The sequence below is a fragment of the Danio rerio genome, chromosome 18 (assembly GCF_052040795.2).
Source record: "Danio rerio strain M-AB ecotype USA chromosome 18, GRCz13ab, whole genome shotgun sequence".
Taxonomy (NCBI): Eukaryota; Metazoa; Chordata; class Actinopteri; order Cypriniformes; family Danionidae; genus Danio; species Danio rerio.
In genome coordinates this window covers 20,612,501-20,637,455 of record NC_141038.1, presented here as the reverse complement: position 1 = coordinate 20,637,455, position 24,955 = coordinate 20,612,501, and the positions used below count along the sequence as shown (strand labels likewise).

The following is a 24,955-nucleotide window of genomic DNA, read 5'->3' as shown; positions in this document are numbered from 1 at the left end:
CTGAACAGAACTGCCATTGTTAGCAGTCTGCTTGCTGTCACTTTTGAGCGGAACAAAGATAACTGCACGTAGATTGATGAAAAATTAATCCACAGATGTAAGCTTTTCATGTGGGGAGTGGATGGACGAGCGAAGCAGATGGAGAGGTAGACTATTTGAAATGGGGAATACAATGGGGGAATGTGGGAGAGAGCAAGAACGACAAAGAAAGAGAAAGCATACAAGAAAGAAAAGAGTGGGAGTTTGAGAAAATATTGGAGATGATTGTATCAAAGTGAGCGGGCGAGATAAATGATGACAGATTGAAAGAGAGGGAGAGAAAGAGAGTGGAGAAACAAAAAAAATATATATATATTTTTAGAGAGAGAGAGAGAGAGAGAGAGAGTCTGTCTTTCTTTAAGTCCCTCTTGATGCCCATGGCGTCCTGTGGCATATCTTATCCTGCCTTCCACTCAGACCTAGTTCCAGATGATAATGAGAGAGCGGGTCCTTTGCTGCTCAATCCCCGGCACCAGGGAGACGGAGGCAGGAGGCACACCACACACTGCCATTACCCCACTAATTGGGAGTCTAAATCATTTTGTCAGCTGTCAGTCAGAGGCAGGAATGAGGCAAGGAGACACCGGTGATGGCCGGCACTGGGATAGAAGTGACTCCCATGCTGAGCCCGGCTGAGCACAGAGATTGTGCTGGTGTTGTTTGGCTGGGGAGCAGGGTTTAAGAACACAGTGTCTGTCAGTCATCAGCTATGGGGTTTTTTTTCTGGGGGATGGACGGACGGTGTAAGGTGCTGAGGGCCAGGGGCTGTCAGCTCATTAATGCAGCTGGGAAAAATGGGCCTTTAGCACTGAGCTCTGAGCGTCCGCTGACACACACACTGCAATGGCAACAAGGACGCATGGACTTCTGCTTTTCCGCTGTGCAAATGTGTTCTTCGCCTTTCTAACTCATATGCTGCACTGTTGCGGAGAATCATTTGCAGGAAATTTCCTGTGGGAAGCTTTACAGAAATCCTCAGTTGGGATTTAGAGTCACACTTCACAAAACAGTGCTCGGGTTACAGTATGAAGTTACGTAAGTACAGAAATATTCTGTTAACTAGAATCCTACATTTTCCATAGGAAATGTGTCTGCCTTCCTGAGTGAAACTCACTGACATAATTATGGGCTTTAAAAAATGGATGACATGTCCCCACATTATTCCCCTTTTAAAAAATGTAGCTAAAATTGTTAATTTGTTAAAATGGATTGTTTCACATCTATTTGTTTAAATGGAGAGGGAATGGAGCCTGTAGGGCAGGGGTGGCCAACCCTGTTCCTGGAGAGTCACCTTCCTGTAGATTTCAGTTGCAACCCATATCAAACACACCTGCCTGTAATTATCACATGGTGTTCGGGTCCTAATTATTTGGTTCAGGTGTGTTTGATATGGGTAGCTACTGAAATCTGCAGGAAGGTGGCTCTCCAGGAACAGGGTTGGCCACCCCTGCTGTAGGGCATTGCTGGAGGGCTTCTGCTCTGCACAGTTTTGCTCCAATCCTAATTAAACACAGCTGATTCAACTAATCAAGTTGTTCAAGACTACTATAGAGACTACTAAGCAGAGGTGAGTTGGAGCTAAACTATCCAGAGCTTCGGCCCTCCAGGAATTGAGTTTGAGCCCATTGCTGTAAGGGAATGGAACCTGTACTTTCCAGCCACCAGGGAGCGATCACAAAATGTTGGTGTCACCTTTTTTTTTTTTCAAAAGACCTGATGAGCTCATTTGTCCTATTTTGACTGCTCTGCCATCATAATCAATTAAAATAACCCATCAAAAAGGCTTTAAGACCTAAAATCCCTCGTTGGCTGTCGTGACTTCAGCTAATCAGTTTTGGCCAATGCAAACTATTATTTTTCATGAGTCCAACATTCAGCTTCTAGAAAACATACTATCTGATGTAAGTGAAGTCATCTTTTGCTACTGTATTGTTTTTAAATAGAGAAAACAGTTTACAGGTAACTTTTATTTTAAATCTTGGACTTATTCTTGAAAAATCTTGAAACAATCATTAATAAAATGGCGTGAAGCACCAAAAGCCTCCCAATTGAAACTAATTTGAATACTAATTTGGCTGTTGTTATTATCCATAAATTTTCCATGAAGAGAGGCTGGAAAAATTGTGAAAAAAATGTATTATTGTTTTAATTCAAATGGTCAAAAGTTGAATGTGCTGGCCGGTTTATTATTTATAATTTACCTAAAAAAAATGACAATAGGCTTATTTTTCATTTAAAATGGATTCACATATATATATATATATATATATATATATATATATATATATATATATATATATATATATATATATAATCATATTAAAAAATATTTTTTTTTCATGTTTCTTTATTCTAAATCTGTAATATTTATTTTTGGTACATCAAAAAGTGTGTTTATAATGACCATCTGACAAGATAATTTAGCTAAGAACAGTGCTTAAAATGTATTTAAATCCCATAATTAAATTGAAAATGAGGCGTATAATTACAAAAAGGTCCCCTTTTTCAGGAAAAAGAACCACCCCTTTCACAGGGCTGGCTATGGGCCTGCGTCATGTTATACTAATGTTTTCAAAAGGTTATTAAAAAAAATTATTAGAACATTCTGTTCCCAATACATTAATGTTCTAAAAAAATTTGTCAGCATTATGATAACATTCTTTAAGTACAAATAATGTCCTAAAGAATAAGCATTTTTCTATGAACTATATGAGAACCAGTAGAAGTTCGTTCAGTCATTCATTTCCTTTTCGGCTTAGCCCCTTTATTAATCCGGGGTCGCCACAGCGGAATGAACCGCCAACTTATCCAGCACATGGTTTATGCAGCGGATGCCCTTCCAGGTGCAACCCATGTCTGGGAAACATCCATTCGCACGCATTCACACTCATACACTACGGACAATTTAGCTTAGCCAATTCACCTGTACCACATGTCTTTGGACTGTGGGGGAAACGCACCCGGAGGAAACCCACACGAATGCGGGGAGAACATGCAAACTCCACACAGAAACGCCAACTGGCCCAGTCGAGCCTCGAACTAGATACCTTCTTGTTGTGAGGTGAAAGCACTACTGTGCCACTGCGTTGCCACTAGTAGAAGTCATAACATTTTTGTAAAAATGTTACTCTATAAACCCTACAAGAATGTTAATTCCTAATTAATAATAATAATAATAAATTAGTAAATTTGTACTTTACTGGCTACCATATCAGTATCATCGAATAAATGCTTGTTTTTAGTGATTTATTGTTGACCTGATATGAAATAAATTATTTGCTATAAAGTTATGGATTGTTTGGATCCATTTCAGATGGTAGATTTACATGCTTTTGGCCATAAAGGTTTCCATTGTTTTCTTTCACATGCAGTAGACAAGTTGTCAGCAGTATGGGGGATTTGAAAAAAAAGAGGACTTTAAAGTTACAATTAATAAATACAATGTTTGTGGGTCTTTTGTTATCAGGCTAAAAAAAAAAGATATCAAGCTTTGTATTTATCAGCAGTTATATATTCTTAATCAGTTTCCATAAATTGGTATTGGCCAAATGTCTATGTTATTGCAGCAATTGTTGTTCTTTTGTATTGTTGAATGTAGTTGCTAGGGTGTTGCTTTACAGCTGCCAAAATGGGGCATTGTTATGCAGTTTCTAGGGTGTTAAGGGCTGTTGCCAATATCTTCTTGGTAACTTGCGAAAATATTCCTTGTAGCTTGTGTTTATTATAATAATCGTGGATTTGCCAAGGCGCTGTTATGAGGTTAAGGTGTTTTGAGTTGTTTACCACATTGTGGTTCGGATTTTACATTGCTGAATGACAGGCTTTGCTATGTTTTAGGGTATTCTTTGAGGTTCCTGGAGTATTGATGCACAATTGGTAAAATGTTATGGATAGTTTTGCATAATTGCTAGCATCCTTACAAGTCCATTGCATGCTTAAAAAAGAGAGTATGAACTTGCCTAAAAAGGAGAGGATGAATATTAGATTGTGAAAGGGATGTAGCAGATTGTGTGCAGCAAGGTTTTAAGGCTTTTAACGTCGCTCTGTTTTTTTCAGGGAGATGACTGTTCCCAAACCTGCCCATCTGGACTATTTGGGACTAACTGCACTTCCATTTGCCACTGCCACAACCAGGCGTCCTGCTCACCAATCGATGGCTCCTGTATCTGTAAAGAAGGTATGGCATAATGCGCTCTTATCCATATTATCCCTCATTTCTTACAGGATTAGCAATAAAGTCAAGAGATTGTGAGTTTACAACCAACCCGATAACAAGATTATACCTTGACCTGTATAAATAAATCAATGTACAATCAATAAATGCAATCACACAATAAGGAGAAGTCGTAATCTTAGCAATTGATTATTCTGGCTCTAATTAATCATTTTCCAATTCCCTCGAATAGAGATGTCAATGTTTAGAGAATTAACCCTGCCTGCAAACTGAATCGGCATGGCTAACAAGCTGTGATACTTCAAAAAACAAACACTCTGAATTCAGACACTCTGAAAAGAATATATAATATCCCCAACCACTGTCCATATATCCATTTCTGTCATTATAAAAAAACAACAGTGTTTCAGTATCAAAGGATACAAAGTCCCTTCAGGTCACTTTCAAAGAATGCATAACCACTTACACATATAGTGTTTTTAGGCTGTAAAAGCATAAAAAATGCAGTGTGAATACACAAGAGCCCTGTGAGCGCTGAGCGTTTGGCTGACCGCAGCTAACCGTACCTGCGGGACGAACCTCATTGTTGCATATACATGGACTCATCCAGAAAGGTCTGCACAAGCAGAGTATTCGCTCAGGTCCTTTCAGATTGGGAGGAAGCTCATTAGAGACAGTACCTTTAAAATCCTCATCCCATTCATAATGCAGAACCCCAGTGTGCTACACAACTTCTCTGCCTTTCCCACTCTGCTCTTATGTTGACCTCAAACCATGCATATATTCCTCTCATTGACTGCTTTGCGCTACGAGCCGAGGGAGACAAGATTCCTTTGGCTTCTGTCAAGACGTGACCTCACTTCCCCCCTTATTAATTGAACTCGGTTATAAACCAGAGACGGTTTATTTGGAAGAGGATGTACAATTATTGATTTTTTACACGTATACTATTTAAGGAACTAGGCTTATGATGGTATCACATTTTCTGGTGATTAGATTAGATTAGATTCAACTTTATTGTCATTACACATGTACAAGTACAAGGCAACAAAATGCAGTTTAGGTCTTACCAGCAGTGCAATAGCAGCAAGTGCAGGAAACAGGTATAAGTTATAAAATGCAGTTATTGAAAAACTATGGTGATATTTACAGATGGATTTACTATGAACATTATATACAGGCTGCATTAGATATGAACAGATTTACAATAAATGAATATGTACAGGTTGCTCTTAATAATCAGAAAAGTGCAGATAGATAAACATAATTACAGATGTATATGCACAGTGGGTATGTGCAGTTCGAATAAGTGAATCAGTGCAATGTAGTGCAATGAGTATGTGCAATTTTTTAATGTGCAAATGTTAAATAGTGCAGTGATTGTGAGGAGTATAAGTTAGAGGAGAGTGGGGGGTGGCATTTATGAATACTTGCTGAAGCTTTTATCACAATTTATGGTATTAACATGAAATTGTAGCTGCAAAAAAGGTTACTTTATCAGGTAAAATATAAAAAATATACTTAATTTATGTGGCACAGAGGTTGAGTAGTTAGCACTGTCACCTCACAGAAAGAAGGTCACTGGTTCGAGTCCCGGCTGGGCTATTTGGCATTACTGTGTGGAGTTTGCATGTTCTCGCCGTGTTCACGTGGGTTTCCTCTAGTTGCTCCAGTTTCCCCACAGTCCAAAGACATGCGGTGCAGTATATGAAATGAATAAACTAGTGTAGTTTATTAGTGTATGAGTGTGTTTGTGTTTGTGAATGTGAAAAGTGTATGGGTGTTTCCCAGTACTGTGTTGCAGCTGGAATGGCATCTGCTGCATTAAACATACTGGAATAGTTGGCTGTTTATTCTGCTGTGGCGACCTCTAAAACAAGCTAAGCCGAATGAATGAATGTATGAATGAATGAATGAATGTAATGTTTATTGTACATACATACTGTAAGTAAATAAAGTAGTTAAAGTTTTAATAAAATTAATTTGCAATAAGATTAAAAAATACAATAGGTTGTAGAATAAATTCTCATTAGTAAACATTAATGCATTGATACAATGAGAAAAAGCCACATTTATGAGTAACTTTGAATGAACTACTTAAATTATTTTGAACGACTACTGCTTTTGATTTTGATGTGCTATTAGTCACAAACTAAGACATTATCACCACGAGATTAATAAAAGCTTGTTTTTATAGTTAGTTTAGTCCAATTACCTGATGTTAACAAATGGAGCCTGACTGTAAAGTAGTAATGAACAATAGGCCTATGAATAGTATTTTTATAGCTGACACTTTCTATGAAGCTCATACTTTTAATAAATTTTAACTCTACATATAACTATTTATAATTAATTGTAATAATTTTATAAATGTATCTATAGACTCAACAAACCTTATACTGTATTATGACAGTTAGCTTTATATATATTTATATTTTAGTGTTATTATTACTTACACGTTCATAAGTATTAATTAGTTAGTCAAGATTGTATTTATAAAGATGTCATTTGCAAACACTATGCTGTAGTTATAAAGACTCATTAGTAATTTAACAGATTTTTTGCTGTCAAATAAATAATTGCTTTTATATTATTGATAAAAATCATGCTTTATAAATAGGGCTTGGTATCGATAAAGAAAAAAAAATGTGATATCAATAAGTATTGAATGTTTTTAACAATACATTTAGGAATATTAAGATTGTTTTATTATTATTTAACCACTATTACTAGCATTACTACATTATTGCCAACATTACTAAGACAAATAGTTTTAATTGTCAAAAAGTAAAATATTTAAACAAAATATCTCATCCCTTTATAATAAAATAACCAAAGGTGTTAAAAAGACTCATAAACTTGCATTGGTAAAGGTTAATCAACATCTGTTAGGTGTTAATAATAATGATACAGTACACCTCAAACTCTGTAAACCAAATAAATAATGATCATAAAATCTGAGCTTTCAAGATCCAACCATCACCTTGCTGCTGTTATACGGCACTCATTTTCGCATGTGTTGTTATTCTGACCTGAAGTGACAAGCGGGACTACGTACTTTCCTTCACCATTTTCTATGGTGTCTCACTTAACTAGGCGACCACCGACTGAAACCAGACCACGGCTGCAGCATTGCGCTTCATACCGAATCTACATACCTAATGTTTTTTTGTCGATATTGACAATAGTGTTCGGTCAATAAATACCAATACCAATTTTATTGTCCAACTCTATTTAAAAATACTTATTGTGAGTCACAACACTGTCACAACACTTTATAAATTCATCCTTAATGGCTTTCAAGAGTTCACACTTAGATATTGCTTGACAACTGTTAGCAGGTTTGGCATGCTGTCCCGGGAGAGAACCCTGAGCTCGGAGATAGTTGAGCCCAGGGCTCCCACCAGGTCCATAGAGCATGTGAGGGGAGTACGAGGTCAGGTGGTTCTCGAGAGCTCCCCTTTTTAAAGGAGGAAAGGAGGAGAAAGGGGGTGGATTGGGGGTTTCATCCGAAAACGAAGATAAGGGAGTTATATCTAGCTAGGCTACTTATAGTGAGTTAGGATAGATCTGATTGGCTAACTAATGAGTGTAGATAGGTGGCCAGCTGCAGTCAATTATATCACGTGCTCCTCTCGAAATTAGTTTAAAAACTTCACTTAATTAAAGTGAAAACAATTCCATATAAAGAGAGTTAGGTCATCACACTCATTGTGCTCATTAGGCATTTATAATCCAACCCAGGCTCATTCTGGAAACGTAGCCCCGCTGACGTTTCTGGAGACCGCGATTTACGTGGCCGGAGGTACGTAAAGGCCGTGTTTAGTTTTTTTTCGAGCGAACGCTGCGGGGTGGTGTGGCGCCGCTCCGCTCCGCCCCTCCTCTTCACACTCGCCGGCCGACGGCTCGCCTCCGAGTGGAGGGCTTTCCCGATGCAATCAGTTTGTTCGCTTAGCTCACAGCGTTGCGTCGGCGGAGCGGAGGCCCCGGAGGAGGAGCCGGCCGCGGTGGACGACGACCGGGATCGAGTCCGGGGAACAGCAAGTTCCGGAAATCAGGTAAGACGAAAAACGGAATCCGAAAAATAAGGATGAAAACGCGGTCGAAATCGAAGACGAGGGCTTTTGCTTTTTTTTTTTTCTGGACGGCTTTTGCGAACCGTCGCTCGGGTTTAGGAAAAGAGGAGGAGGAGGAGGAAGAGGAGGGCGGCCGAGTTAGCCGATCCGGCGGCTTTTCGCGCGGGAACGGCGCGGGCGCGAATGGCGCGAGCTCCCGAGAGGCTCCCGAGAGGCGCACAGCGGCCTCTCGCGGATCCGCGAAAACAAAAAACGCTCGAATACGCACCTCCCGGGACGTAAATCGCGGTCCGCAGAAACGTCCGCGGGGCTACGTTTCCACAATGAGCCCGGGTTGTTATAATCAGTTTATTGCAAATATAACTGATCTTTCAACTCTAAATTTAAGCATTTTATAAATGTGCAATATTAAAGAATAAAGAATACTAATAAAGAAGAAAACATGACAAACCATTTATAGAATTGTTATGATTGATTCACAAATACAATCACTACTGAATAATTTGTTCTTATATATAATGTATAATGTGTCATTAAAGTGCATTGAAAAAGTAAATGCAACCAGTGTAATTAAAAACAGATTTGTAATTCATTATAAGTATGAACTTCATAGAAAGTGTTACCTTTTTATTTAATATAATCATTTATATCATGTTTTCAATCAATATTTCAGCAGAATAGCATGTGAAAATGTCTTCAAGCATTTGGTGCTGTCATGAAACCACTGCAAATACAATCTAAATACTCTTATTGTCAGGGTCTGTGTTGTTCCATGTGTCTCTGTTGTCATGTGATTCATTTGTTCAGTTTTCCCACCTGTTGTTGATCTCAAGAGTTTCACATGCATCTCTGCCCTTTTTGTAAATATTCCTATTATGTACTGTGTATTTAAGTCCCTGTGGTTAGTGTTCCTCGTCATTCTATGTTGTCTATGTTGATTCCTGTGTGTCGATGTTCCCGTGTTTCCAGTGAGTGTTTTGTAAATAAATACGTGTTTTGATAATTCCTGCGGTCCAGTGCATTTATGATTGTGAAGTGAGCCAAGTCGTGACTCTTATAGAGCACTTAAAAGCATGTTAAAACGTACATAATTATTCATAATATTTTGAAAAGTCCATGATATTAATATTGTGCATGTTCAATAATATCTTGATATATTGAATTATTGAATACACAATGAACCAATGGTTGATCAGACAAATAAATTAACAAATGTTGCTACCGTCTCCCTTTGCATTACAGGTTGGCAGGGTGTGGACTGTTCAATCCTGTGCTCCAGCGGGACCTGGGGTTTGGGCTGTAACCAGACTTGTTTGTGTGCCAATGGTGCGGCTTGTGACCCAATCGATGGCTCTTGTACCTGTTCCTCAGGATGGAGAGGGGAGCGCTGCCAGCAGCCGTGCCCCGTGAGTCTTCCCGGGACTGGTTCCATCCTCTGTCTGCCAGAGGCTAGCAGGACTGGCCATTTGAATTATAAATATTTGTCATGACAGGGCAGTTTGAGCTAAGTGAGATTGTTTGTGTATGTGATTATTCAGGATGGCACATATGAGTTGGAGTGTCGCGAGCGTTGTGACTGTAACCACGCTGATGGATGTGACCATGTGAGTGGATTATGTCGCTGTCTGCCAGGATGGACAGGTGAGTGTGAGGCTGCTCATAAAATTGCATTAAAATGTTAAAGTGGGCTTTTATGATGCAACATAAATGCTTTGTGTGAATTACTCACCTCTTGTTCAATAAAAGGCCTTCATGGCATGAGGACACACTAAATTTATGAAAAGTGCCAGTAGACTTTCACAAGGGTACAAAAGATACTGTTCTTTCAAACTTTATAATCATCAAAGATCCATAAAAGTATTGCATCGCAGATTTTTAATGCCCCCAGTGACCCTGAACCACACAACCGTCATCAAGTGTCATTTTTTATTAAATAAAGTCAGGCTAATCGGGCTAATCGGGAGGCCCGGAAGAATTCCCGGTAGGCCGGTCCGTTTTTTGGCCTCGAAGGCCGGTGTCCCTAGCTCCAGAATCTTTTGCTCTTAGCAGTCACACTTTTTAAATTAATTTATTTATTTACTTGCACTATTTACTACAGTCTTCTTATTCATTATTTTACCGCAGCTCTGCTCTTTTTATATATAAAACCAGCCTGCAGGTTAATGATGATATAACTCAGATGAGTCATCTTTTAATATTCAACTATTGTGGTCTAGTGGTTAGCACGTTAGATCACAACGCCGCTGACCTGGGTTTGATCCTCGTCTGAGTATGTTGTTTTATTGTTTCATTTTTATTGTTAAGACATATAATACTGTTAGGGTTGTTTAACATTTAATGTTCTAAAGCAGCTGTTTTCTCAAAAAAAAGACGTGATAGTGTAATTAGCAACTGAATTGGAAATGACCTTATTTTAATATAGTCAGTCGTGAACTGAGGTGGGCCAGTCTGAGGCTTGAAACTCCAGGGCTGAAAAAGAGTCCCACTCCGGCCCTGAATAAAGTTGAATAAATAAGATTTACATTGATGTATGGTTTGTTACGAAAATGCTTTATTTGGTTAAGATAAAATTATTTTAATATCTAGAGTGCGATGGGTTTAAAAAACATCTAAATATTCAGAAAATTGCATTTAAAGGGGTCGTTCACAGAATATTTTTAAGGCTTGATTGTGTTTAAAAGATGCAAGGCAATGTGTGCTCATGCTTCACTTGAAAATCACGTTATTTTTTCAGATATCTAACTTTGATTAAATACAGCTACTATTCATGTAAACAGCCATATCAGTTTGAGCCTGAATCAGACAGAAAATGAAGAGGACAGAGCTGAACCTCATGCCAGCACTAATCTGGAAGAGATTCTGGAATCTCTCCTTTGTCAAATGCTAGCTATATATTTTTTTAATTTTCTGGAACATAATTGAAATTAAATTGTAAGCACTACTTTCTTTGTGTCATGTCCATTGGAAGCCCAGAATAAGCTCTGTGGAAATAGCAGCATTTGGACAGCATTCAGCTTTCTCTGCTAAGATAAAATAAAAAAAACTTATTGACCCCAATCTATATTAACACTTGTGTAAACCCTTTTGTTGATAGCCACACTTAGATGGTTGGATTTTGTTCCAATATAAATTAGATGGTATACAATTTTCAAGATGATCATGTACTAATTATAAGTAGTCTGTTTGCCTCAGGATCTTGTTGTTATGGTTAGAAGAAACCTTTATGAAGGTTCTTTTTGAAGATCTGTTCTGTTATCCTTCATAAGCACTGTTGGTGTGAAATCACATTGAAATCCTGCTGTTAAAGCTGCACTTCAGTGCTCTCTTCAAAAGCTGTGTGAAACAGACTTACTATTACTATTTATACTAGTGCTAATTATTTTAAGTTAACCACTAAGATGTTTTTCGGAAAATAAAAAAAAATCAGGCACAGGCCAATTATTTAATTACATCTTGTTTGTATGTATGTTTTCATACATAATAATATCCAATCAACCAAAAACATGGCTGCTACTCGATTCATTTAAACATGTGGTCAAGAAACTGAAGTACTTACCAAGCATCAGATTGGAGGGTAAATGAGGTATAACTAATTGAATCAAGGTGTGTTCATGGTTGTTGTTGCCAGAAAGCCTGGTTTGAGTATTTCTGAAATTGCTGTGCTGTTGTGAGTTTGCATTCACAACTCTAGAGTTTTCAGTGTATGGAAGAAAAAAAAAAGAAAATGTCAAATGTGAGGCAGTTCTTTGGATGCTAGAGGTCAGGGGAGGATATTTAAACCGATAAAATGGCAAAAGAGTCACAAATAATCACTCGTTGCACCCAAGGTCTTTGAGGAGCATGTCTGAACACACAACAGAAGACATTTTGAAGAATGTAAGATTCTGGAACACATTTGAGTTTCAGTAGGAAAAACAAACACTACTAAAGTCAATGGTTACCGGCTTCCAACATTTTTTTTAAATAACTTCCACATTTTTGACACTTAAATTGGTTTTGGACAAGTGTAGGGGGTGTAAACAATGGCACAATTGTCAGTTTTGGGTGAACTATCTCTTTAAATAGCACCTAGTTTTCATTATAAAACGTCATAATTTGGTTTTGGGGGTCTCCAACAACAGGTTGATATGCATGCAAGGTCGAAAAACACTTTCATTATCTTATAATATATATATATTCGCTCAGCAATTTATTTATTTCCAAACCCCTCCTTAGTGTGATTCTAATGTGCTTATTGGTCCGCTGACCCTGTGATCAGTCGACTGCATTCAGCGTGAGACAGGGAGAAATGTCCACCACCTAAATGAAGTGGCAGAGAGTGTTTGTGAGCCCAATGTAGGAATGGATTAAAGCAATTAATTTAAACACCAGGATATTACTCTACTCTTAACACTAAGCCCAAGTAATAACAACGACACACATTCAATATTAATCCACACCGTGGGAAATGTTGAACTTTTTTGAAAACTGACCACGCCTTGCGTGTGAGTAACAGTTGATGGTGGCTATAGCAAAGACAAAAGGTAGAAGATCGCGAGTTCAGAAACACATTTCAATCAGTAAATGAAGAAGGATGCCTCACATTTTCGATGTGATTTTTGACACAATATGTGAACAGCCCCATACAGATTTAACCTGATAGACACAGTACAAGGACTGATCTATAATAGTTAAATGATTACAAGCCACGCGGGGCGATTACAACTTACAACACACAATTAAATACATATTTTGCACACTAGTAAAAACAAGGCAACAATTTTAATTATACTTACATGTTATGATCTGGAGGAAGAAGAAACTGATCCATATGAACTGTAACAGTTACTGGCAAAGTCCTTGTCAAAGTCTGACTAAGTTCCATACATAATAGTCTCTGCTGCTCCTTCCTTTTATAGCAAACGGGTGACGAGTCCCGCGCTGCAGTGTAGGTTATTGTATCAATTATAAGAAAAATGACAGGAACAAACACAGCACTGGCTGTCTATACTGTGGTGTTGTTGTGAAAATGAGCTTTAACTCTTTATTCCCTGCAGCCAAATCTTCATCTGTCATTGTACATTATCTTCACGTCATGATCAGTCCCGTGATCCTCAGTGCTCTGCTGTCTGAATCAAAAGCGCATTCACATTTTACCGGATCCAGTACTACATATTTGGTGATGTCGTAGATGCGATCAAGCAAAAGATCCGAACCCAACACGATTCATTAATTCGACTTGGTCTTGTTGTAGGTCTTAAATCATTTTAAACAGGTTCTAATTTTCCTATGTCTATGTAAAGCTACTGAGATAATTCAACAATATGTTTATAAATAGAAATACTCTATTTATAGAGTATTTCTATTCATAAACATATTGTTAAATTATCTTCCTTAAAACAACATTTGCTTTTATTGGTCTTTTAATGTTTTTACTGGGCCATTAGAAAAAAATCCTTTGCGTTTAGCCTTGTGTAAGTCTGAAATTTAATTTATAATAGACTTAAAAAGGTCTTAAAAAGTCTTAAATTTGACTTGAAGTCTGTAGAAACCCTGATATATATACACTTTGAAAGTCAACAGTCAATTTTATGTAGTTAACTCAACATTTATTGAAAGTTAATTCTGCTCATTTGAAAAGAGTTTTGGACTGAGTGTTGAAGGTAATGAGTTAATTAAATAAATTAAATTAATCAGCTTCAATAGAGTAAGTTCACAGTAGCTGTATAGATACGTTTTTTGTTTTTTTTTTAACTCAAATGGTTTGTTGCAATCGGTTTCCCTTAAACAGTTTGAGTTGCCTTAAAGGTGCAGTAGGTGATCTTCCACAATGCTAACAGCTTAGCATAAATCTCTGAATCACAATCCCTTCCCTGCCATCTAAAGCCACGCCTCCTTAAACATGAGCACAGCAAAAGAACCTTCTCTCATGTGTTAAAAGCAACTAATGCTTGTCAGGCGGCGTGCAAGCCAAACTGACATGCTATTTTAGAGTGAATATTTAGAGTTGCATGGTAAACAATATAGGGAGAGACTAGGCGGAATAGTGGTATTTGCTAATTAAACTAATTAAAATCTACATTATCGATGCTGTAAAAGGTCCCTTATGAAAATAGTCTTATCAATCTTTCACCGGAAGATTTTAATGGATGAACAACACTTCTGTGAAGATATAACCCATTTGTAACAACAACATCCAACATTACATCAGCTTTGCGTGAAGCTAAGATAGTTTTAAAACAGAACATTACCTGTCTAAGAGAAATCCTTCAGCCATGGTGTCATCCTTTCTCCAGCATGCAAAGGTAACTCCAATATTGATTCAGGTTTTTAAAAAGTTTTGATTCAGCAGGTTTTTACCGATTGCGCATGTGCACTCTCTCTCTCTCTTGTGAACGCGCAGCATGTCTATGCACAAACGGCGGTCAGCGGAGCTGCGTACAAAAGGCTCCGCTGTTGTACAAATCTGCATTTGCTGACAGACAGTTTGGCCTATCGGAATTATGAAAGATGTCGGCCCAACTCTATTTAATTGGTAGAACATTTTTTAGTTTTAAGGATGGGTCAATCAGTAAAACCAGTTGGGTTTAGGGAAGGAGGAGAGGGAGGGTTGGTCGGCCAATTGGCCGGTCAGCCAGTCAGCCAGTCAATCATTTAGTCATTCAGTCAGTCGGACAGACGGTCCCTCGAAAGCGGCCTCCGGCAGCTTTACGCGAGAACAGTGCGGACGCCAACAGTGCTCGGATTCGCGAAAACAAAAACTGCACAAATACGTACCTCCTGGGAAGTATCTTGCGGTCTCCAGAAACGTCCGCGGGACTATGTTTATAGAATGAGCCTGGGTTGAAAAATACTTACATCTATAAATACATTTAGATCATTTTCTTTAATCATTACTATTGGAATGTGAAGAGACTTCACATTTTTTGTTGTGAACCAGCACAACAAAAAATGCCTCTGAAGACAATCACCTACTGCACCTTTAACTTATTATGTTTTAGAGTACTCAGTTGCTTTGAGTTCTCTTCATTTATTGGGCTTTATAGTACTCAAATTGCTTTGTTTACTCCAATGAATTAAGTCCACAGCACTCATTAGGATTAGTTTTTTAACTTAAATGGTTAGTTGCAATCAGTTTCCTCAAAAGATGTTACTTAATCTCCACAATCCATAATGTCCCATAATGGAGCTTAATACATAAATAAACACTTGTGAATCTCAAAGCATGGGAAACCGTTAATAGTTATTTAACATTTTATACAGTGTATATGGCTTTATCGAAAAAAACATTGCAGAATAAATCTTTTAAAGTAATCCAGTCTTAATCTAATTGATGTGTACTCCTAAAAGTATTATTTTTGGTCCAGGGGGAGATGCATGTTTTTTAATAATAATTCTAAACTGTAAGCAGTTGCACATATTTATTTAATCTCCTTGTAATGTGGTACATTTCAATCACTCTATGTGTGTGCGTGCATTCGTCAAATCATTCTATACAGGACCCCCATCCCTCCCAGAGGTACCATCACAGGACTCGCAGCCTGCAGGCAGATTAATATGAAATCTCTCAAAGCATGAAGCATTTATAATAACTGTTGCTAAACATGTTAGCTAATTTGATTGCGCTGACCCATAATGAAGCCGTCGTTCTGCGTCGTGTTTATCCAGCTTTCACACTGCGCTTACACCTTCTGTCGCAGTACAAGAAAGACATTCGACAGACAGCGGACATGCTTGAATATCACAGAAGGGCTGTGTTTACACATTCTCCAGCTTTACAGTAGCACGCAAACACGTTGTACAAAAGAAAGCAGGTATACAGGAGGAAGATGTGGATTTGCCTGGGGGCACCTCCATAACACTCTCCGTTCAGGTCTCCAAACCCTGGCCATGTGTATTGGGAAATGATGTGGCTTTCATTATCTGCAAGAAGCAGCCAGATACGCAGAAATCTCACGCTCTGCATCGTGCCCAGGTCTCCGCCATCTGCCAGGCCTAATGGAGTCACCAGGGTGCAAATAGGCCTCCGAGACTGCGAGCATCTGAACAAAGAGACTATGCAGAGCAGTGATTTATGGAAGCTATGGAGAGAGACGGAGCTAGACGTTCATACGAGTGTGAGAAGAGAGTGTCAGGTCTGAGACTTTAAGAGAACGGGCTACACACAAGGTGGAGAGAGACTGCGGAATAATATGGGAAGGAACCTCACGTGGAGCCGCAAATGTGTTTTTGAGGCTGCTCATTTAAAACGGTTGTGTCATCATCAGATCTTTTGGAACAAGAGTTGTTTGTCTCAAAACTTTTTGTTTTCAGTTTATTGAAACTTTGGCGAAAGTGGATTGTATTGATACCATACTAAATGATAACTGATTAATTGAACAGTAGTATTTCAATTTGAAATTGAATGAAGTTGCACTATAAGTAAAATGATGTTGAATTGTATTACTAAAAAAAGGTAACACTTAAAGCTAATAATAATAACTGCACACTATAAATCATTCATTAAGTACACTACCTGACAAAAGTCATTGTCATCAATCCCAGGTATAAGAGCAACCAATAATATTTTGACTTCTAGTTGATCATTTAGAAAAATGGTTGAATTTTTCCAGTGAATCATCTGTTGAACTGCATACCAATCATCAAAAATACGGCAGAAGACCTATTGGAACCCACATGAACCCAAGATTCTCACAGAAATCAGTCAAGTTTTGTGAAGAAAAAAAAATCATGGTTTGGGGTTACATTCAGTATGGAGGAGATGTGAGAGATCTGCAGAGTGGATGGCAACATCAACAACCTGAGGGATCAAGACATTTGTGCTGCCCATTATATTACAAACCACAGGAGAGGGTTAATTTTACAGCATGATACGCTCCTCATATTACAGTCTTCACTCAAGTTTCTGAAAGCAAAGAAGGTCAAGGTGCTTCAGGATTGGCCAGCCCTTTCACCAGAGATGAACATTATTGAGCATGTCTGGGGTAAGATGAAGGAGGAGGCATTGAAGATGAATCCAAAGAATCTTGATGATCTCTGGGAATCCTGCAAGAACGCTTTCTTTGCCAATCCAGATGACTTTAATAAGTTATATGAGTCATTGCAGAGATTTATGGATGCAGTCCTCCAAGATTATGAGAGTCATACACAATATTAATTCTTCTTCCACTGCATCATGACTTTATATTCTATACTGTACATTATTTCTGTTAAGTGACAAAACTTTTGTCTAAGCAAAGTCAGACCTTACTGTCCTAATTAAATAATTAAAAATCAAGGCATGATCATATTATATTTTGGTAAAATCAGCGTAATCTAGGGGCCTTTGTTTTTCATATAAGCCACTTCTGACACAAAATGATCAACTTAAAGCCAAGTTATTATTTGTTGTTCCTAAAACCTGGATAGTCGACAATACTTTTGTCAGGTAGTGTATTAGGAAGTAGATAATTCATCATTTGTTGAGCATTAACTCTTCAGAGATAGAATACAATAATTTTATTTTAAGATAAGGTTGCAGATTTGTTTTCTATTTGATAAAATTGTACAATTTCATGTTTGTGTCTTAAAATCATTTTTTTTTATTCTGAATCACTCTGTCTTTCATTTACTTTTTTCAGAATATAACTGAGCCTTTATTTGTCATTTGTAAGAGATTTAAATTGTCCTCACTTTAGATAAGCTCACAAAACAAAGTCTATAACACATTTACTAACATACAGAGTATGCAAATATTACTATAGACCGATGAAAAACATGTATACATGTTCATTAGAGTTGTTTATTAATGCATTTACTCATTCCGAATTATCTTTAAAACCACCAACTGCTTTTAATGAACTGTTATAGAAGTAATACAATAATTAAATTAGTATTGAAAATGTAATCATTAACAAAGAGTGAAAACACAATCATTGAGAACATTATTTAAGTCAAGAATACAGTGTTTAAAAACATATTTCTACTCTGCTTACTAATGTATATTAATATAGAGTTAATGCAAAAAAATGAATTAACTATTTGTTATTACTTAATAAATGTTTCAAACTGTGCAGTTATTTTTTAGTGTAAAAAAGTATACTGAACCATGTATGTGAATTGTACATTTTAAACTGAATTAATATTGCATTTCTCCAAATTTGTGTTAGTTAATAGTACATTAAGAGAAAACTGGATTTGCAAATGCTGAAATCAACACAAAGTAACTTTTATCAATGTCTCTATAGTATTTCTAAACTTTATTAATGATACAGCACACTCTCACACTTCATTTGCTTCTGTTTTGGAACATTTGATGATTATGTAATCAAAATAAAATATGTATTGCAGTGATGAAAAACTGAAATCGAATGCATTTCTGATGTGTTTATATGTTACTGTCATCTGCATAAATAAATCAATTCGCTTTCTCATCTTACTAGCTTTAAATATGCATCTTTACTGATTAATGAATGCATAAAGTGACCAGATGGATATAATGCAAATATACAAAAGCCGACCATGACATTAAACATAGTTTTAACCACTTGAGGTTCTAAAAATTATTTTTACATTTTTATTTAATTTAACATTATTTTAAATATTTTAGGATTTCTAATTTAATTGTACATAAATCATATTGGAGACGTGCCAACAATTTAGTCTATGATATTGGTCAGTTTTAAGTCATTATTATTGACTAGAGCAGGGGTGCCAAAACCGGAGAAGGGATGGTGCCCTGCATAGTTTAGCTCCAATTTCCTTCAACACACCTGCCGGGAAGTTTCTAGTATACATAGAAAGAGCTTGATTAGCTGATTCATTTGTGTTTAATTGGGGTTGGAACTAAAGTATGCAGGACACCGGCCCTTCAGGGCCGAGTTTGGGCACCCCTGGACTAAAGCATTTATTAAGTTGTAAACCTAAGAAATACTTGTCAAAGCTAAATGAAATCTGTACAAAATATAGTTTGTCAGACAATTATAATAATTATTATCATTAGTAGTCGTTATAGTAGTAGTATTCATTCATTCCTTTTCTTTATTGGCTTAGTCCGTTTATTAAACTGGGGTCGCCACAGTGAAATGACCCGTCAACTTTTCCTGCATATGTTGTACACAACAAATGCCCTTCCAGCTGCAACCCATCACTGGGAAACATCCATACACACTCATTCACACACATACATTACCTTCAATTAAGCTTACTCAATTCACCTATATGTCTTTGGACTGTGGGGGAAAGCCATGCGAACTTGGGGAGAACATACAAACTCCACACAGAAATGTCAACTGACCCAGCCAAAGCTCGAACCAGTGACCTTTTTGCTGTGAGGCAATTGTTCTACTCGCTGCGTCACTGTGACACCTATTCTTCTTCTTCTTCTTCTTCTTCTTGTTATTATTATTATTATTATTATTATTATTATTATTGTTGTTGTTGTTGTTGTTGTTGTTGTTGTTGTTGTTGTTGTTGTTTTTATTTTTATTGTTATTATTATTTGCTTGTTGAATATTAAATGAATCTATTCTATATCCAGTGTAAATTATTTGGTGATGCAGTAATAGTACAACTTTAATGCATTTTTAAATTTAAAATGTTTAAACTTTTTAAAAGTATGTGCGTGCGTGTGTGCGTGCTTGCATGCGTGCGTGCGTATGTGTGTGTATATAGTAATGCCCATTTTACCGAACAGCTAAAAACATTTAAAAAGTATACTTAAGATACAGGACTAGTTTAAAGTAATACTTGCAAATTGTTTGATTTGTTCTATTGATTAAGTAATTTTCATTAAAACATTAAAATGTTTCACCAATAGAATGATTCATTAGCAAATCTAATTTTCACACATACTTATCCATTTATCACAAACTGGAAAGGTCACCAAAAAAAATGGCCCAAATGTATAATTACAAAAGCATTTATGTAAAGTAAAAGTCCTAAGGCCCAGTAAGATGGTGTATTGGTCTAAGAGTGTGCACTGTCAAAAATATTAGTTAATTAACAGTTTCCATATTTTTGTTCCATTTATATACAGTTGAAGTCAGAGTTGTTAAATCTCCTGAATTATTAGCCCCAATTTTTCTTTAACGGAGAGAAGATTTTTTAAACACATTTCTAAACAAAATAGTTTTAATAACTCATTTCTAATAATTGATTTATTTATCTATGTCATGATGACAGTAAATAATATTTGACTAGATATTCTTCAAGACACTTCTATACAGCTTAAAGTGACATTTAAAAGCTTACCTATGTTAATTAGGTTAACAAGGCAGGTTAAGGTATTTAGGCAAGTTATTGTATAACAATGGTTTGTTCAGTAGACCTTTGAAAAAATATATAGCTTAAAGAGGCTAATAATTTTGACCTTAAATGTTTTTTTTTTAAAAACTAAAAACTGCTTTAATTCTAGCCGAAATTAAACAAATAAGACTTTCTCCAGAAGAAAAAATATTAGCAGACATACTGTAAATAATTTACTTGCTCTTTTTAATATCATTTGGTAAATATTAAAAAAATAATAATAATAAAATTAACTTCAACTGTGTTTATTTGCTCTGTCAAATTTTGATAAAGTGAAATAGTAAAATGTTCCAAGTGGTGCTCGCTGCAGAGCCATTTGAGGAGAGCTGAGCTCCAGCGAGGGGGAGCTTAAGCTTGAGCTCCACCTTTTTTGCACTTCTTCTACGAGTGATGTCACTGGGGGTAGGGTTAGGGGTGGGGTTGGTGTACGCATTAAAAAAGCTTACAGGAGGAGGAGCGACAGCTCATGCTCCCCCTCGCTGGAGCTCAGCTCTCCTCAAATCGCTCTGCAGTGAGCACCCTCTCAAATGTTCTGGCAGCTTATTACAAGGTTTTTGTAGCATAATATACAACACCAACCCAGACAACATATCACTTTAAACTATTAAAAATGTTAATAAAAGTCACCTTTTCCAACTTTCTAAGCTTAAAAGTCATCAGAAAAGAAAAATCAAGGTCTCATAATGCTATTCAAAAGCATAAATAAATAAAATAATAAATAAAAACATGAATCACAAAATACGAAAAACTGCTACCTTAAGGATATTTTCTACATTGTGTATTGAATTAATATAATCACAAATAACATACAGTATGCCCTTTAAATTGTTTTTAAAAAAAAGGAAAACAGTAGTAGTTGCCATATTTTGGTTATAAAAAGAAAAACGGTGACCAAAGATGTAAGGAGTGATCACATATTTCAAGGACAGTCAAGTTGAGAGTGTATTCTCTGAAAAGAAAGAAAGAAATAATAGAACATGTGAGACGGGAATTAAATGGACACTTTCACTAAAACCGTATGTGTGCCTAATGGGGGTTGGAAAGGAAGGAGACTAAGTAACCAAGACAGAGAAAGGATGTGCGATATTAGGAGCTCCAGGGGCTCTAGACTGAAGGATTGTACGTATAACACCAAGTGCCCTAGCATTACACGTGTGCGCCGTGTGTCCACTTAACATGTAAAGTGCACTGGAAAGTGATGGTGTATGATGGTACTCGCTCTTCCTCATTAATTGCCTCCCAGTCCCTCCGGCAAGTTCTCTTCAAGAAAAGTCGCATATGCAGACAGGCAGTCACTTCTCCTCTTTCTTCTGCTCAAAAAGCCCCTCTGTTTGTCACCATTAGGCTTTCAGGGCACTCCTCCATTCTCATTCATTGCTGACAATAAAGGAAGTGCAGGAGATTTTTTTTCTGCCCATCCCAGCAGAAGCTCAAACAGACCTGCCACCCGTTTGAAGTGCAATAGCTGGGCTTGTCTTTATCGTCGCCCCTCGTCCGGCCACTAAGGTGGAGCAGGTATGATGCCTGTCCCCTGAAGTTTAGACCTGGCTTAATTCAAAGCCTTGGGACTGATACTATTTTAATGGGCTGTGCCATGCGCTCAATCTCCGTCAAAGGAAATTGCAAATGAGCTTCCTGAGCCGCAGCTTGAAAGAAAGTGTGAGATTATGTATGTATGGATGCATGTGTGTGCACATTTTTTCTCCTTTCTTTATCAATTATGGGGTGTGAAATGTATAGATGCTAATTTATTGAAGTTATTTTATTAAAGCAGTGAGCCACTTGAGGATAAGCATCATTTACACTGAAGCTAAATGATCTACTTATGGTGTAATGGTGGTCAGATCACTTTAGTGCGTGGAGAAGTGGCTGTTGGCTTTTTGTAATCACTGCAATGATCCTAGTGCTATATGTACTGTATACAGGGGTGTGGGACATTAAAAATTCATTGATTCATTCATTTTCTTTTCGGCTTAGTCCCTTTCTTAATCAGCGGAATGAACCGCCAACTTATCCCAACACTGGTAAACACCCTCTTTCACAAACATACTATGGCCAATTTAGCTTATTCAGTTCACCTATACCACATGTCTTTGAACTGTGGTGGAAACCGGATCACCCAGAGGAAACCCATGAGAAGAACATGCAAACTCCACACAGAAATGCCAACTGACCCAGCTGGGGCTCAAATCAGTGACCCTCTTGCTGTGAGGTGATTGTGCTACCCACTGCGCCACAGTGATGCCCACAATGAAAATTAGACTTAATGAAACACAATAATATGGTGTAGGACCTCCTTTATGCTGCCAATACAGCATCGACTCATCTTTTTAACTGTCAGATAGAAGCCCTGAACAGTAGCTAGACGGCTTTTGAGCCCTTCTTCTTGCAGAATAGTGGCCAGATCAGGTCACTAAAGTACGTGATGCTGGTGGAGGAAAATGTTTTCCGACTTGCTCCTCCAAAATACACCAAAATGGCTCAATAATATTTAGGTTTGGTGACTGTGCAGGCCATGAGAGATGTTCAACTTCACTTTCAAGTTAATCAAACCACTCTGTCACCAGTCTTGCTGTGTGTATTGGTGCATTATCATCCTGATCCACGGCACCGCCTTTAGGACACGATGTTTGAACCATTAAAGGCACCCATTTAGCACAAGTATTGGGCCTAGGGAATGCTATGATATTGCAGCCCAAACCATCACTGATTCACCCAAGTGCATCATTCTGGACATGCAACAGCTTGTGTGGTATGCTTCTTTGGGGCTTCTCCACACCGTAACTCTCCCGGATGTGGGAAAGACAGTGAAGGTGGACTCATCAGAGAACAATACATGTTTCCTTTTGTCCACAGCCCAAGATTTTCGCTGCTGGCACCATTGAAATCGATGTTTGACATTGCCATGAGTGACCAAAGGTTTGGCTGTAGCAGCCCAGCCATGTATATTAACCCCGTAGAGCTCCCAACGAACAGTGCACATTTGATTCTGCAGTGAGATGAGCAGCTGTGGTTTTAGGTTTTTTGGATAAAATCCAAGTTAGCACCCAGACATCCCATTCAGATAGCTTGCTCCTGCGTCCACAGTTGCTCCTGTTGGATGTGGTTCATCCTTTTTGCTGGTATGCTGACATTAGCCGGGACATCTTGGCTCTTCATACATCACCAAGACTTGCTGTCTTAGTCAAAGATGCGCAAGCGACAATTTTTCCTCTTTTGAAGTCTGATATATCACACATAATGTTTTGTACGTTGAAATATTTTAAAGGGCCACGAAAACCCCCCTGTTTCAGCTGGGTGTTTTCACACCTCTAGTTTGTAAAAAGTCAGGAAAGTGGGTGTGTCCGGCTCTGTTTAGGGGGAGTGTCAGAGGAATAAAAAGGCTTAAAAATGGAAGTTTCGGTTTGGGCATATGCTGATTTTCACTGAGGCAAAAAAAAAAACAACACACAGACGCAGGGCAAAATGACAGTGACTGTGTTTACATGGACATTAGTAATCAAATTTTTTGCCAAATTATTAAATGGTGGACTTTAACTGCAGTTTGGCACTTTCATTTAGGAACATTTCATCCATGCCCCTCATGACAAACAAGATATTTGATTTGAGGAATTGCTGGAAGCATGTATTTTTAATGGAATGTTTGATACTGCACGGCGAATGAGTTCTGTAACTTAGATGCACTCGGTAGGTAGTGCCAGAAAGCCATGTGTGTTATTCCTGTCACAAAATAGGGCAAAAATCCTACTCGACGGTAATAGTTTGATCGCAGTGTTTACATGTTTACACTCGGAGAGCAGCTCAGAGAGCACGCTGATTAGTTTGAACCAAGTCTTTCTCATGAATTAATGCTGCACCCTCAGAGATTCAGAGATGTCACGATGCACTCGCAGGTACAGAGAGCCAGTTTCCACGCTGGAATACATGCAAGTATCTAATCAGCATGACGCAGCGTCAAAAATTTGATTAAAAAATTAAAACGAATTTGCTCAAAATAACACAAAATTCTCTTATTTTGTGAAATATATGTGTCCTAATAGTGTTTTTAGCAATGTGGGACACATATATGAATGTCAACAGCTCAGAAAATGGGTTTTGGTGTTTCGTGACCCTTTAAGCCAGGGGTCACCAATCCTGGTCCTGGAGGGCCGGTGTCCCTGCAGGCTTTAGCTCCATCTTGCCTCAACACACCTGCTTGGATGTTTCAAGTATACCTAGTAAGACCTTGATTAGCTTGTTCAGGTGTGTTTGATTCGGGTTGGAGCTAAAAACTACAGGGCACCGGCCCTCCAGGAACAAGTTTGGTGACCACTCCTTTAGGCTGTAAGAATGGGTTTTTACCACAGCGGTTAGAACTGTAGTTCTGCCAAGCGACTAAAAAGTTATCAGTATGATGGTAAAA

General features: G+C 37.7%; 1 protein-coding gene across 2 annotated transcripts in view; it reads left to right on the top strand.

Annotated features, from left to right (window-relative positions):
• The window catches only part of megf11 (multiple EGF-like-domains 11), a 265,068-nt gene that overhangs the window by 188,673 nt on the left and 51,440 nt on the right, over positions 1–24,955 (top strand). For both annotated transcript variants that reach the window (XM_087293061.1, XM_087293060.1), the window contains exons 12-14: positions 4,096–4,216; positions 9,532–9,695; positions 9,828–9,930. In XM_087293061.1, coding sequence (XP_087149187.1) covers positions 4,096–4,216; positions 9,532–9,695; positions 9,828–9,930 — 388 coding nt within the window. The remainder of the gene's footprint in view (positions 1–4,095; positions 4,217–9,531; positions 9,696–9,827; positions 9,931–24,955) is intronic.